General features: G+C 44.2%; 1 protein-coding gene across 4 annotated transcripts in view; it reads left to right on the top strand.

The window, feature by feature from the left end:
• Positions 1 to 16389, top strand: part of ARHGEF12 (Rho guanine nucleotide exchange factor 12) — a 112947-nt gene that overhangs the window by 84566 nt on the left and 11992 nt on the right. For all 4 annotated transcript variants that reach the window (XM_075909528.2, XM_075909529.2, XM_075909526.2 and 1 more), the window contains 10 exons: positions 810 to 935; positions 2043 to 2157; positions 8231 to 8331; positions 8544 to 8621; positions 11234 to 11309; positions 11672 to 11839; positions 12395 to 12482; positions 15375 to 15464; positions 15620 to 15699; positions 16043 to 16264. In XM_075909528.2, the coding sequence (XP_075765643.2) occupies positions 810 to 935; positions 2043 to 2157; positions 8231 to 8331; positions 8544 to 8621; positions 11234 to 11309; positions 11672 to 11839; positions 12395 to 12482; positions 15375 to 15464; positions 15620 to 15699; positions 16043 to 16264 (1144 nt within the window). The remainder of the gene's footprint in view (positions 1 to 809; positions 936 to 2042; positions 2158 to 8230; positions 8332 to 8543; positions 8622 to 11233; positions 11310 to 11671; positions 11840 to 12394; positions 12483 to 15374; positions 15465 to 15619; positions 15700 to 16042; positions 16265 to 16389) is intronic.

A 16389-nucleotide genomic window follows, 5' to 3' on the forward strand; every position in this document is an offset into this window, starting at 1 on the left:
GGAAGGATTCCTAAAATGACTTGAAAACTGGAATGAGATTCCCCTCAGACCCAAGTGGAAGGAGTGTCAGTGTTCAAATCCTTCATAAAAATTCTTATTTCCCCAGAGTCAGACTTTCTCTTGATGTCCTGTGAAACCTATTGAATTTAGAGTTTCCGAGTCTGGCTAAACCACCTTCACTTCCCAGTCTCTTGTGATCTGTTAATCCCATCAGTTCTCCAGTCCTGTAGCCAAAAGAAGACAACACAGACCTGATATTTCTGATGGAGGGAAATGCCAAACGTTTTGGGTCTCCTCTCTATTATAAAGATGTAATTTTTTGCTGAGTTTTGTTTTTTCCTTGGCACCTTTTAAAGTAAGTGGAAGGAAGGCTTGGGATGTCAGTCGGTGAGGCATCGTAGCAGGTGGCTTTGGACTTGTTTACAGGTCAACAGTGAAGTAAAATAGTGAAGGAGGAATCTGGACTATTTCTATTGGTATAAATAGTCAAAATCAGCCTTGGTGTATGCAGATTGGACTCAATGTGTTGATGAACCAAGCAATGGCCTTGTGTCGTCTTCTGAGTTAGTGAGCTCAGTGCCTTGCAGCTCTGTCTGCCAGGGCTATAGATAGATGGTGATTGTGAAAAGTGTGCTGTGTAAAAGCAGGTCTAACTGGAGAGCTTCTTTGCTGCAAAGGGTTGGGGTGAGGAAGCCGAGGATGTGTAAACGGCTCGGCGTTAAGTCTGAGCAGCCTCCTTGCCGTGTGTCAGAGCTCCCGCTAGCATATGCCTGTTTGTTTAACTTTGGCTCCCTTGTTTTTTGGCACAGTTCAGTGGCGCAGGAGAGGAGAACCTGAAACACGCAACTGCCACCTTTTGTAGTAACCAACCTTTTGCTCTAGAAGTGATTAAATCACGGCAGAAGAAGGACTCTCGTTTCCAAACGTTTGTGCAGGTGAGTTTCACTCAGGTTGGAGCTGGTTCCAGGTTTGCTTGATGGTCAGTGAAGGATAAATGGGAGGTGTATGTAAGGTTCATACAATTAGCAGGATTATGTCGAACGTTGCCATTGGATTGGGATTATTTCCAACACCAGATTTTCTGTTAATCGCTTTTGGACAGGTGAACTTTTAAGGTTGAGGATTAAAGAGAATGATTTTGTAGAGGGAACTGGTTCAATTATAGCAGTTTCTCTCAGCCTTTTTTTTTTTTTTTTAAATAAAGTACCACTTTTTTTTTTTTTTTTAAAGGTGGTAAAGTACCCGCAGTACCTACAGTTTTCAGACATACACAAGTTTTTTTGTACCATTGCAACATGTTTGTTTAAACAACTTAATCATAGCTGGGCGCGCGATTAAATTTTTGGGTGTAAAAAGTACACAAATAATAAAGTGCTGTAAAACTTAAAAGTCCAGTTTTCTCCAAATTTCAGTTGGGTCGACGTACCCTCCAGACTTCTCCTGAGTACCCTTAAGGGTACTTGTACTACTGGTTGAGAAACACTGAGTTAGAGGATTTAGTTACCCATCCCTGTTCCATTGTGCAGATGGCTGATTGAGAACAGGTGGTGTATGGAGCAGAGTAGAGTAAGCAATTGGGTGTGTGCCCTGAATGCAAGAGACATGGTAGATCCTTCCCACTGGGATGTGTGCCATCTGAAAAGGAGAGTTAGCTGCACCGACTCTGGATGGGAACTCTAGTAATACAAGGACTGATATAATTTTGAAAAATGCAGTGCAGTGTCTTCGTAGTGTAGAAGACGAAGCTGATGTCTTCCCTATATGGCAGTGACTGAGATGGATTATGGATGGTACTAGCCTGTGTGAAGTAATGAGGGAAGGAAGCCACTGCTTTTGTGATGAACCTTTTCCTATATGTAATTGCAAATGAGAAAGAAAGGGCTGTGTTGTCTCAGTGATAAATGTAGGGATTTCTTGTCTTGTATTTAATTACCGGAAATGTGAAGTAATAGACATTTATATGATGAATAGATGGTACATGTTCAGGTAATTATAGTCCTAATAAAAATGACAAATGCCATTATTACGCTGTTTAATTTTAGGATGCTGAGAGCAATCCACTGTGTCGCCGGTTGCAGTTGAAGGATATCATTCCCACTGAGATGCAGAGGCTGACTAAGTACCCCCTTCTGCTGGATAATATCGCCAAGTACTCAGGTAGAGCATTTCCACTGGGGCACCATTATCGTGCGTGAATCGTGGCAGTTTTGCCAAAGAAATGTGGTGCTTAAAAATGTATGCATAATGCATCGGCCACCGCCATGGGTCAGGGACTGCTCTCTGCACGGCCTGGCTCCCTTTTGCTCCACAGCTTGAATCCTTCAGCCTCTCTGATGCCTTTTCTAACATCCACTCCCTGCGAGAACACCACTTGGGAAATAAGGTTCAAAACGAAAGCTTAAATATTCAGTCTGTAAGCATTTTTAATGTACTTGTCATGTATCTAAGCATGAACGTTGCCGAGGTTCTGTCTTTACAGCGGACATCGGTAGACTTTTAACCCATCTACTCATACCACTTTTCAGGTCTTCCAGGGGCGGTTGTAAGGTGGAGACATGCTGCAGACCCTTGCAGCCCTGTATGTCGCTAAAACGCACACTGTGCAACTAGAGTTGGGCACTTGATTTGCAAATGCAGTCACGATGGACCTGAAACTGTTCACGAACTTGTCAAGTTCGCCAACTAGCTTCAACCAAACTGAAAAATGTGAACACTTAGGTTTTGTTTTGACATGATCATTTTCCTTCTGCACTGTTAGGAAAAACTTCATTTTGCTTCAGGGTGGTTGATTCTGAAGCAGGATGGCACTCAGGATGTGGGAGACCCAAGACTCTGCTGCAGTGTCTATTGTTTTCTTCACAGTAGAACACTGTCAGTGGAAGGAATTAAGAAAGACCCATGCTAGACTATTCCATAGCCTGATGGCTGGGGCACTCTCCTAGGTTGTGGGAGACCCAAGCTTACATGCTTCCTACACATCAGATAGAACCCAGGTCTCTCTCATCAGGAGAAAACCCTGACACCAGTGATATGTTTGATTTATAAGAGTTGCTCATCCCAACCGTTTTGTGAATCTCATTCTCTAAACTTTTCTCAATGCCTCAATTTAAAAACAATTAAGTTGGAACAAATATAAATATCCAAAACACAAGACTTTATAACGGGGAACTAGAGCTACACAGATGTTGCTGAAAAAGTAATACAGGCAGTCCCCAGGTTACGTACAAGATAGGGACTGTAGGTTTGTTCTTAAGTTGAATCTGTATGTAAGTCGGAACTGGCGTCCAGATTCAGCTGCTGCTGAAACTGACCAGCGCTGACTACAGGAAGCCCGAGGCAGAGTTGCTCTGCCCCAGGCTTCCTGGAATCAGCCTCTGATCAGTTTCAACAGGCTGAATCTGAACACCAGTTCCTATTTACATACAGATTCAACTTAAGAACCCCAGGCGTCCCCAAGTCAGTTGCTGCTGAAACTGATCAGCGGCTGATTCCAGGAAGCCCGGGGCAGAGCAACTCTGCCTCAGGCTTCCTGTAGTCAGTGCTGGTCAGTTTCAGCAGCGACTGACTTGGGGACGCCTGGGACAGAGCAGCTGGGGTGCTGCCGGGTTGGTCGAGTAGCGCCCAGAGCGGCGCTGCGGGACCAACTAGCAGCGCCCCAGCTGCTCTACCACAGGCGTCCCCCTGGTCTGCTGGAGACCAGCAGACCAGGGAGATGGGGAGCAAAGCCGCGGAACACACCGGCAGCGGGACAGCCGCGGCGCGTCTGGGCTGTCCGCTGCCTGCGTGCTCCCCGGCTTTGCTCCCCGTCTCCCTGGTCTGGGGAGACGTGGAGCAAAGCCGCGGAGCACGCGGGCAGCGGACAGCCCAGACGTGCCGCGGCTGTCCCGCTGCCGGCGTCCTCAGAGGCTTTGCTTCCCATCTTCCTGGTCTGCTGGTCTCCAGCAGACCAGGGAGACGGGCAGCAAACCCCGTTCATAACTGCGGAGCCGACGTAAGTCAGATCCGCGTAACTCGGGGACTGCCTGTACAGCAAAATACCCAAAAAGTTCTTGGGAATGTATTGGGGACAACTTTTCATTTCAGAAGGTGCAGGAAGTAGCCAGGAAGACAACCATTTTAAATGTGATTCTGACTAACAGGGAGGAGTTGGCTGTGAATCTGAATGTTGAAGATGCTTTGGGTGCTAATAATCATGAAACAGTAGATTATAAGGAACGGAAAGAGTGAAAGCAGCAGAATAAATCCAGTGGACTGCACAAAGGCAGAATTTAACAGAGAACTGGTAGATCAGGTCCCATGGGAAGATAATCTAAGGGAAAAATGAGTTCCGAAGAATTGGCAATGTCTTAGAATATTCAAGGCACAACAACAAAGTATCCCCATGAGAAGGAAAGACAGAAAGATTAGTAAGAGGCCAGAATGGCTCCATCAAGAGCTCTTTAATGTCCTGAAAATCAAAAATGAATCCTACAAAAAGTGTGAAAGTTGGTAAGAATTGAGAACAAAAGAATAGCAGAAACAGGTAGGGACAAAAGCAGCAAGACTATGGAATAAAATGAGTTGCACTTAGCAAGGAACATAGGCAATAAAATGAGGTTCTGTAAATGCATTATGAGTGTGAGAAAATGAAGGCTGCTTACTTAGTGGGAAAGGAGAGATAATAGCAGATGACAGCAAGAAGGCTGAGGTGTTCTAATACCTTGTTTGCTTGACTCTGCTTAAAAGGTAAATTGTGACCAAGAACTTAATACAGCTAACTTCAATGAGGGGGAGAGGGGAGGAAGACTGCAAGCCAAAATAAGGAAAGAACATGTTAAAGACTACTTAGGCAAGGTTGATTTTTTTTTTTTTTTGCAAGTTAGCAGGGCAGATGAAGCTCACCCAAATATATTTAAGGAATTAGTTGTAGCAGTCTTGGAACTTTAGCGATTCTTGAAGAATTCGTGGAGATGGGTGAAGTCCCAGAGAACTGGAGAAAAGCTAATCTATTGGCACTTCTTTTCCAAAGAGGACTCAGGGAGTTCAAAACCAGTCAATCCAACTTCAGTAATAAGGATCTATGAGGAACACATCATGCCAAACACATCTAACACATGCCAAACACATCTAACTGCCTTTTTTTGACAGAGCTGCTGCCCTAGAGCAGTGTATCTCAACCAGTGGTACAAGTACCCTTCGGGGTACTCGAGAGAAGTCCAGGGGGTACGTCAACACAACTGAAATTTGGAGAAAACTGATTTTTTGTTTGTTTTACAGTGTTTTATTATTTTTGTATTTTTCACATCCCAAAATTTCATTTCCTGCCCAGCGATGATTAAGTTGTTTAAACTAATGTGTCGCAGTGGTAGAAGAAAATTGTCTGAAAACTGTAGGTGTTGGGAGTACTCATAACTTTTTGTTTTGTTTTGAACAAGGGGTACTTTATTTTAAAAAAATAAATAAATAAAAAAGGCTGAGAAACACTGCCCTAGAGGATACAAGCAAAGTTTGTAGATATATCTCTTGATTGTTAGTAAGGCTTTGGACACAGTCCTACACGATATTTTCATAAGCAAACTAGATGAAATTACTGTAAATTGGGCTTCTGGTTGAAAGGCTATTCAGAGTAAATATCAATGGTTTGTTGTTTGGTTGAATCTAATAGGGCTGCATCCTGGTTTTGGTACTTTCCAATAATTTCTTTTATGTGTAGAATAATGGACTGGAGAGCGTGCATATAAAATTTGTAGATGCTACTAAACTGGGAGAGGTTCTGAGCACTTTCGAATTCTAATCCTGTTTTCCAAAAGGTCTTAAATTAGAGAATTGGTCTGAAATCCACAAGGTGAAGTTCAATCAAGACAGCCGGGAATAACTTCATTTTAGAAGGAAAGATCAAATGCAGAATTGCAAAATGGGGAAGAACTGGCTAAGTGGTGGTACTGCTGAAAAGGATATGGGTATTATAATAGATGGACAAATTAAATGAGTTCCTGCCTAATGTGATGTAGTTATAAAAAAAAGATTAATGTTCAGGACTATATTAGTAGGAGCGTCATAGGTAACACACGGGAGGTACCTGTCTTGCTTTAATCAGCACTGGTGAGATCTCACCCGGAATACTGTGCCCAGTTTGGGCACCATGCTGTAGGGAAGATAAGGACAAATAAATAGGGAAGAGGTGTGTAAAGATTAGAAAACCTGGCCTATGAGGACAGGTTAAACTGGGCGGCTTCATCTACACTGGCACGATTTTGTGCAAAAACTCTTTTCAGAAGAGAGCGTCTACACTGGCATGTGCCTTTGAGCAAGAGATATGCTTTTGCACAAGAGCATCCATGCCAGTGTACACGCTCTCTTGCGCAAGAAAGCTCTGATGGCCATTTTAACGATAGGGCTTTCTTGCACAAGAAATTCATGTTACCTGTCTACACTGGCCTCTTGCGTAAGAAGCTCTGATTTCATACATTAGAACATCAGTTTACTTACACAAGAACATGTGGCCAGTGGAGACAGGCAGCAAGTTTTTGCGCAAAAGCGGCCGCTTTTGTGCAAGATCGCACCAATGTAGACACAGCCGGTATGTTTAGTCCTGAAAAAATAACGTATGGGTTCTGTAATAGTCATCAAATATATTGAGGACTGCTATAAGGAAGACTCATGAGTTGTTGTTCTCCATGTGCACTGAAGGTAGGGCAAGTAGCAGGCAGCTTCGTGTACAGCATGGAAAATTCAAGTTTGACAGTTATTTTTTCTTAAATATCCAAGTAGCTAAGCTCTGCAGCGAGCTTCCATGGAAGGTGACACAGTCCCTGTCAGTGGAGGTTTTAAAAACAGGTTAAACAAACACTTGTCAGAAAGACCTTGTTTTAGCACAGGGAGATGGATTAGAGACATTTCTCTCTCAACTTTGGAAAAAATTCCACTTTGGATTTGACCTGGAACAGTTGTTTTTTTTATGGCCAGTGAACAGAAAAATCCATTATTCTCCCTGCTTAGCCTGCAAACTGCACCAAAGCTTGGGCAGTAATCCCAGGTGCACCCTTCTCAACAAAGGTTCAGTAACACATGCTGGCTGTAGCGAGACCTGATTTTATTCATATTTAATTACTTGTACCGAATATACATGTTCCAGCATATAGTAATCACAGATAATAAAAATTAATCCATAGTTGGCAAAATAAATGTGATCCCTTTTTTCCCCTGTTGTACTTGTGTATATGCAAATTAGCAAAAGTCACAGATTCTTAACAGGCCTTGCTGTTGGTGAGAATCAGTAAGGTTCACAGTCTTCAGTGTTGGGTGGATGGGTATCTGTTTCTTCTCTTGTTATGGGATATGTGGTAACCTGTCAAGATGGGTGTAGCCTGGGATGCACATCACTTTAATGCCAAACAAAATAAACAAGATGGCAATTGTAGGAAACCATAACATCACTTCAGTGTTGTTTGCCCAGAATTTTTCTCTCTTCCAATTATTAGAATGCTCACCCTTTATGGAAGAGTTTGCAGTATGTAGCTGCAGTTTTTCTTTTTCTCTAATTTTTAGTCAAGGTTGCTTGCCATTAACGATTGATCACGTTTTCACATTCATTTCAAAGTCTAAGTAGTTTTATCTGATGTTAGGCACTCCCCATTGAGCTATCTCCTCCATTTCTTTGAATATTTTCCAGCACATAAATACAGTGATGCACTTTTTTTTATGCGTTTTCTCTCTGCCCTGACCTACCTCCCTGGGAACTACAATGGAAATCTAGAAAACTACTCTGAGATCAGAATTCTCGTTGGGCAGGTGTTGATGAAGTGCATACATTTTCTGGAAAGTCCTTATGTCCTGTTTTGGTTTGTTTTGGTTTTTGAGGGGGTTGAGGAAGGAGGCGTTCACATAATGCCACTTCTACTGTTTGATTTGGTATCATGGACCTGTGTCCATTGCCATCCATAATAGGGATGTAATAGTGTAGCCAGTTAAACAATTAACTGATAAGCATATGTTTATCGGTTAATTCTACTAATTACACTCAATACCTCCTCCCCCACCCCCGTTGGGTCTGCCAGTGCATTTTTTAGAAGTCTGAGTAGTCCAGCTTCATTCTTTGAACTTGACACCAGTATGCTACATCAGATACTGGACTAAATGGACCATTGGTCTGATCAAGGATGGCCACTTTTGTGGTTTTGTGTGCTTGATTAATTTTCCCTTTATCCCTCCCCTGGAGATCACCTCTTCTTTATTTCTGTGCCCTTTTTAGAACGGCCTGAGGAGAAGGAGAAAGTGAAGAAAGCAGCAGATCACTGCCGTCAGATCCTTAACTATGTGAATCAGGCTGTCAAAGAATCTGAGAATAAGCAGGTAGGAGGGGCGGGAATGAAAGAGATGGGAAGGGTGGATCATGGGGAAATCAGGAGAGAAAATCCAGAATTGCTAATACTCTGGTTAAAGGAATGAAGCCCATTGGGGAATCCCTAGCTCTGATCTAGACATTCCAATAGTTGCATATACTGCTTGACTCTTCCAAGTTGTCCCAAATCAGTGTAACCGTGTCTTCGTTATGTGTGTTCCAGCGTCTGGAAGATTATCAGCGTCGCCTTGACTTGTCCTACTTGAAGCAGTCAGAGTACCCTATGCTGGATGAGCACAGGGTGAGTGACAGAGCGGAAATGATTGCCGGGCTGGGATTGTGACCCCCGGTAGTTAAATTGGTGATAGTTTCTTCTATACCCTTCTGTTTAACATATTCCACTTTAAATGTCTCATGAAGAGTCTTTGGTGAGAGGTCAGTTGATTTCAGACAAAGGTTAAATGGAACACTTAAAAAGCGGCGAGGAGTCCTGTGGCACCTTATAGACTAACTGAAGTGTAGGAAAGCTTTCGTGGGCAAAGCTTATGCTCCTACGCTTCAGTTAGTCTATAAGGTGCCACAGGACTCCTCGCCGCTTTTGCAGATTCAGACTAACACAGCTACCCCATCTGATATGGAACACTTAGTAGCTCTCGAAAGTCTCCACGAACTTAATCGAGAAAAGCAAAGAGTTTTTGTGGATCTTGTAAATGTCATGGAACAAAACTGCTATGGAATACTAGGTTTTCACTTGTATGTCACATAGAGCAAACTGATTGACAGCATTCATATCCCCTTCTGAAAGAGCTCATACACCTCATGCTACATTCTCTCATACTTGCAAGTGCTGCGGACAGAACTGGGAAGCTCTCGGGGAGAACTAAAGCTTAGAGATGCTGTTGGCTTTGCACGCGGAACTTGTCGCTATGTTTGATTCACGTAGAAGATCCGATGATATAGGAGGCAGCTGAGCTTTTAAATCTGGACCTAGAGTGCTTGGTGGCACGTCTTCTTTAAACTCCAGCGGGTCTAGCAGAGGAGTTCGTAACTTTTTGATAAAGTTTTGTAGGGGGAAAAAGGGCTCCCAAAATCTAGGGTCAGGGCAGTGCCTTTTTATATAAATGTATAAAATATTGTCAGGATATACACTGTGCGTTCCTCTTCTCATAGGGTGTATACTCTCTCTTGCACTGTTATAACTTCCACGTGGTCACTAACATGCTATAATATTCAAAGAGGTTTTTTTATGGTTTAAGGTTCACTGAATTCACTATAAAACTCTTTTGCTTGGTCTTCCAAACTACCAAAAAGGCGCACAAATTCTTTAAGTCATGAAATCAAGAACCCATGGAAATAGTTTATATCAAAATGGCAGATTTTTCTAAGACTTGGAAGGAAGTGCTAATGAAAATGACTGCCTCCACTGTCTGCAGATGAGTTAGGAGCCCTAACATGAATGAATAATTCAATGCTGTTATGAAGTCTAGCAGATTATCAGAACAATTAATTCCTCAGAGTCTGCTGCGGGCAGTCCTCTCTTGTGGTGCATGTTTTGAAGCAGTAATGAACTTAAATAAGTTCTTATTATTTGTGTACATGGTTAACAAAATACTGCTAGAAACAGTCACGATCATGATAATGCCTCGGAGTTTCAGTGAAAAGAAATTGCGCCGCCTCCAGGAATTCCTAGGCCACGTGAGGCTTTACACACAAACCACTCAATTGTGGGGGGAAGGGATAGCTCAGTGGTTTGAGCATTGGCCAGCTAAACCCAGGGTTGTGAGTTCAATCCTTGAGGGGGCCATTTAGGAATTTGGGGCAGATCTGTCAGGGATGGTACTTGGTTCTGCCATGAGGGCAGGGGGCTGGACTCTTAAGGTCCCTTCCAGCTCTGAGAGAGGTCTATCTCCATATATTAGTTCAAACAGAACCTCATTATAACTGGAAGATACTTAAGTCAGAAAGTCTCCAGTTTTTAGTTTCATCCTGCATCTAATTTTCAAAGCCATAAACCACAGGATCCAGCCTGATTTTCCATACAGACCTTGGAAACTGTCCCCTCTATGAAAAACCCACTATAGATCCACCCACTAGTTTGAGGCTAAATCCAGTCATCAGATACCCTGATATTAGCTGTAGACCACAGCCTCTTTCCATGTGTCCTGCTCTGAGATTACCCAGGAGCTTTCACTGGCCACTACCCCATGATGCTTGGGGGGCACTGCTCACCTTCCCAGTGCCCTCTTGCCACAGGCAGGGCATCCCCTGTTATCACATTGACTGAGGGTGCCAACATATTTGTAGAAGTCGGGGGGGGGGCACTTTTTAACCTGGGCATAATTTAGGGGACAGGGTAGTGTACCTTCCCCCACCCCCCAGACTGCATGCCTCAAGCAGGCATGGACTGTCGCCGGCAGGGGCTGCACTTTGGAGCTAGGGAGCTGATAACCATGGCAAGCTCCCTTCCTCATGGAGTGCTGCCCCAGCTGGTGCTCTCCATGTCTGCCTGAGGCTTGCAGACAGTGCAGACCCCTGTCCCTTCAAACAATGCCCAAGTTAAAAGTGGGACGGTCCTGGCTCCAGTGCCACTGACATTCACCCTGCCCATAAAGCTTCCATTTATAGGCCTGACATCCCCCTGTGCCTGAAACTGGCTGGGAGAATCGTGTCCTTTCACAAGAGGGAAAATAGCCATTTCTTCCCTATGGCATAAGGTCAGGGAGTGCCAAAGACTGAAGCAACCCACAGGTCCTACGTTCATGCACTTACCACAGATTCTAAATCTTCCCTGGCTCTGGATTCACCTCCTGGTCTCCTGGCAGCAGTGCCTTTTACCTTTGCCTCCAATGGTCTCATGCGGTGACCTTCTATGAATGTTGGTTTTGTTCATTTTCTCTCCTGCTGGATTGGCAGAATTTGGACTTAACCAAGAGGAAGATGATTCACGAAGGGCCTCTGACCTGGAAGGTTAATCGGGACAAGACTATTGGTGAGCCCTCCTTCCACCAGCAGACTTACCCTCGGGTCCGTGACCATGGGTGGGGGAGGATACAGCGTAGCTGTGATTCCCAACTGCGGGTCGTACCATAGCCTCCTCACGTGCGTGTCGGCTCCTCGAGCTGATTCAGTAATTCTTGTCAAATCTGACACATGCCAGAGTATCCCAGGCGCTCGGGAGATGTGCCAATCCCATCTGTAGCTCTCTGCTGTGGCTGAGAGAGAGTTGCAAGCTTTGCTTAGGCTGGCACAGCTCTGACTGTCTGCATGCAGAATAGAAAATGCATCACTTTGGGTTTTTTCCTGTAGGAGTGACTCCTTAACTCATTCCCGGCCTACTTTAACCCTTTGCAGATCTCTACACACTGCTCTTGGAGGATATTCTAGTGCTGTTGCAAAAGCAAGATGATAAACTGGTGCTGAGGTGTCACAGTAAGATCCTGGCATCCGCCTCTGACATCAAACACACATTCAGTCCTGTTATCAAGCTGAACACTGTGCTGGTTCGCCAGGTGGCCACAGGTCAGTGCAACCAATGGGCACAATTTTGGAGTAAGCAGAAATGCAAAACAAAGGCCCTTTGAGGATGGAGGCTTTAGGAGCTGGAGCGGGAAAGTGGGAGTTGTAACTCCTGGATTTAATTGATGTTGGATGAGCCATTTAACCTGCCTGTATGTTATCTCTCTGTAAAACGGGGCAGTATCCTTACAGAGGTGTTTGAGCGCTTGTTAATGTTTGTGAAATAAAACATTCTGGCCAGAGGAGAAGGGAAAGGTGACAGGGCAAGCTGGCTGGCTGGAAGAGCCATGAGGACCAATAGCTAATTTTTTTTTCTTTCTTTTTTTGGGGGGGAGGGAGGGCGTGAGGCCTGGAACCCAGTGTCACATTTGTGTCTGAGACTGAAACTCCTTTGTACTGATGTAATTAGCCTGCTAATTGACTTGACAGAATCTTCCTGCAGTATATTGTGTTGGCCTGAACAATTGTATCTGAAATCCCCTGAAGTCAGACAGATACTCATATGCTTTTACTATCCAAGGCATCAGATGAAATGACTCTCCTCTTGTGTCTTTCCAGATAACAAAGCTTTCTTCGTCATCTCCATGTCAGAAAATGGTGCCCAGATTTATGAATTGGTGGCACAGACCGTTTCTGAAAAGACTGTGTAAGTTATAGGCTCCGTTACCTCTGCTGTGGGGAAAGAGAGAAATCTAACATCCCACTACGAGAGTCGTAGTTCCTCTCTAGAGGGGCTTGTGAATTATCTGGCGCTCCGCTCGTGCACAGCGCTAGTGTCCAAACCTGTCACCCCATCAGGAATCTTCCTCAAGTGTTACAAACAACAATTGGCACTCTTTGCCAGCTCAGGCGGTTGCTAGAAATTTTCCATTATGCCTCGCGTCTCACTCCTAGCCCTCTTCTTGCTTTACAAGTGCCCTTCTTTTTTTAAATCCTTGTAAGTTGGGGCTAATGAGACCCATGTGGTATAACTGTCAAATGAATCAATGCAATAGTCCTGCATCTCTATGCAAAATCCTAGAATCTGCCATCTGTCCAGGTTACCTTCAGCATTCTGGGACATGTTATCGAGTGGCAGGGAACACGCTGCCACTTATGAATTCCAGTTCTTGTCTGAACTGTTCTTCACAATCTTTGGTAGAAGTGCTTTGTCATGGGACTGTAAAAATGGTTTTGTTTGTATGCTACTTTATACCTATTGCACAGTGCTATGTACATCAGCATGGTGCAATATAAAATGCATGGTCAGTAGGAAAATCCAGGATTGTTAGCTTTGATGCAAATTGCTTGTATACATGGAAGTTTGAAACCAATGCATCAAAAACATTCTGGCACCCCATCTCAGCATGTAGCTTAGAAATAAGTATCTGTCTGTCTGAGTCCAGTTTTTTGGTCAAGAACTCTTCTCAAATGGTGAGATCTAGGACCTCCAAATGTGGTACACGGCTTCCTCTGATCATCACTTAAAGCAAGGTCAGGGATTGGTTGTGCCAGGATAATGGGATGTGCCTGGAATTTGATACTCCTACAATAGAAAGGAGGTGTTTAGTAGGAGGGAATTTTACTGCAGAATGACCACAGTGGTGGGGGAAGCAAGGGGCCAGAGATGGAGTGGGGACAGTTATAACCCCATTGCGCCAGCAGGGGGACAGAGCTGGAGAAAGGGACAGCTATCTACATATATTTCAGTGAGTTTGTCTGTTTGTGTATCTCTGTCCCACAGGTAGGGGACATGCACCTTTGCCTCAGCTGTGCCTGCTGCAGCAGCCATGGAGAGGCACTTCTTACCTGGCCCCAACCCGCTGTGGTTGTCCCTTCTCTCCCTGGGGCAGCCTGCATACAGAACCCCTGATCCCCAAGCCCACCCTAGAACAATGATTTAAATGAAGACAAACAAAAATTGACTAAAGGGCCCAAGTAACATCGGGTAATTCTTGGATGCACCCGGGTAAATTGTAGACCAGGAAAATACTGTCTTGGGAGACTTGATGGCTTAGTGGTTGGTACTGAGATAGGCGCTTTCAGCGGCCGTGGTTTGAGATTTGAAACTGACCCCTATTCTCCAGTAAGCAAAACTTGCCCTTAAATGGCTGAATGACCTGCGTTCTGTGAGATGAGTTGGTGGAGCTCACCCAGGTTAGCTGTGAAGAGATGTTGCAACATGTGGACTATCTGCAATTTTGACAGTAACTTGCCACTGTTACTGGCTGTCTGCACAGAGGCCAGAGGATTACTGAGCCATGGGAGTGAACTCTCTCCTTCCCCCTAAATAAAATCCCTCCAGAACTGGGTTTATAATTAGTATGTGTAGAGAGGCAGTTTTCATTGCTGCTGTCCATACTGTACTTGCTCTTCTGCAATAGAGAATTTCAGTTCCCAGCACTGTCAGTCTGGCGTCGCTTAACCAGCACTGCTATTCCCTTTAGAGGTAAAAACATTAATTAGAAATTTTAAATGTTCAATGGGGACAAAGAAATTTGTGGGTCCTTCCTTCAAATGAGGTGCAATTAGGATAACAAAGACTTCTTCGGTGTCACTAAGCTTTTATTCATTGAGTTGACGTCTCAAATGGACTATTAAATACAGAAGCACAGAAATTAGAGCTGTCTTTCGGGAATGTCTGTGTTCTATGCTTTTTCGTTTAAAAAATTTTTTTTGGAGAACAGAGCGTGCATAAGAACGGCCGTACTGGGTCAGACCAAACGTCCATCTAGCCCAGTAGCCTGTCTGCCAACAGTGGCCAGCACCAGGTGCCCCATCCTTCTCCAGCCTCTGACAAACAGAGGCCAGGGCACCCTTTCCATCCCCTGGCTAATAGCCTTTTATGGACCTAACCTCCATGAAATTATCTAGCTTCTCTTTAAACTCTATTATAGTCCTAGCCTTCACAGCCTCCTTTGGCAAGGAGTTCCACAGGTTGACTACACGCTGTGTGAAGAACTTTCTTGTATTAGTTTTAAACCTGCTACCCATTATATATAGTGCTTTTAGGGCTATATTCATAGAACTGGTTCCATTCTAATAAGCATCCTATAGTAAGCAACTACATTGAGACAGCAGAAATCCCTCCTCCTTCAAACTTCCTTACTGTATTTTGTCACCTTGAGAACTTGATGGAAAAGAATAAAATCTCTTCTCTGTTCTGTGTAAAATGACAGATCCCAAGCACTTGCAATCCACAGCAGAATAGGTAAGCGTCAGTTGATTGCGTATAGTGTTCTGCATCTGCTTCCTTTCTGGCTGCTGGATTGAATCTCCCACTTTTGCATCTGTATGGTTTCTGCTTGTGTTGCTGCATTCATTTCTTGGGGCTGGAGCATCTGCCTTGTATCTGGTGAGATCACCGTAGTTAACCCAGGGAATTCACTTCACTGCCACGAGATGTTGAGGCAAACAATGTCATAGGATAGAAAAAATAGAAATGTTAATTCCTTTAAGAATATCCACAGTTACATTAGCTGGTTTAAAATATATTACATGAGAGCATCCTTTTGTGCTTCCTGTGTCTGGTGGTAGTCTCATTTTTGGTCTCTTGCAGATGGCAGGACCTGATAGCTGAGATGGCAGGGACAGTAAAAGTTGAGGCATCAAAAAGGCCAATTCCATTACCACAGTCGGGACCTGGCGAGTAAGTAAAAATAAGCTTTGGTATTGATTTTTTTTTTTTTCCAGTAGCTTTTCAATTCCCTTTCCTGGACAGGATAACCCAAGTATTGATGACGCTATTAGGGTGGCAGAAATGCATTGGATTCACAGAGTGGTGTCCTTTTCCTCTTCCTGCAGTGAGGAGCATGAGGAAGAGGAGCAGCAGAAGCTGAAAGAAGAACAGCGGGACATCCCTGCCAGCAGTATGCAGAGTCCAGGTAAGAGCATAGTCAGCATGCTAGATGCAGTACAAGAATGCTGGGCTATGTCTTGCATGTGATAGGGATCTTTCTTGGCTCAGAAAAGCTTTCACTAGAAGCCCTGTGGGCAGGCGAAACCCAGTCGGAGGTATACCTTATCTTTCCCAGCTACCTTGACATTACCGGGTAAGGAGATTGGGCAGAGATTCAGCTAATTAGCTATAGCACAGGGTATTGAGTTATGCATCCTCAAATTCCCCTAAATTGTCTTATGAGAGAAAGTGGTTTAGTTGTCACCTATAGGTAATTCAGAACATATGAATGGGGTATTTAACTTGATGATCTCTCTTCTGTTGGTTAGATACAGATTTGGGAATTGAGCCTCCCTTGATGCTGAAGGCTCAGTCTCCTTCAGCAATCATGGCTGAGAAGTCCGAGGGAGAAGAAGATCCTGACGCTGAAAATCATTTTGAGAGAGATCAACAGACAGAACTGACGGTTGGAGAATCCTCTGCTCACCCTGAACCGGCAGTCCCTCTCCAGATCTCAGAAGAGCGCTGGGCATTGAATGCGCTAAGAGACTGTAAGTAATTGCAATGCCATGGGCAGAAGTAGCCCTGGTGAGTCTTGATTTGGATCTGGGAATTTTCAGGTCCACCGTTTGATCCCAGGGGCTAAAATGGAGTTTTCTGTCGGTCCAGGGTAGAA

This window comes from Pelodiscus sinensis, chromosome 25 (assembly GCF_052426305.1).
Source record: "Pelodiscus sinensis isolate ZL-2025 chromosome 25, ASM5242630v1, whole genome shotgun sequence".
NCBI lineage: Eukaryota > Metazoa > Chordata > Testudines > Trionychidae > Pelodiscus > Pelodiscus sinensis.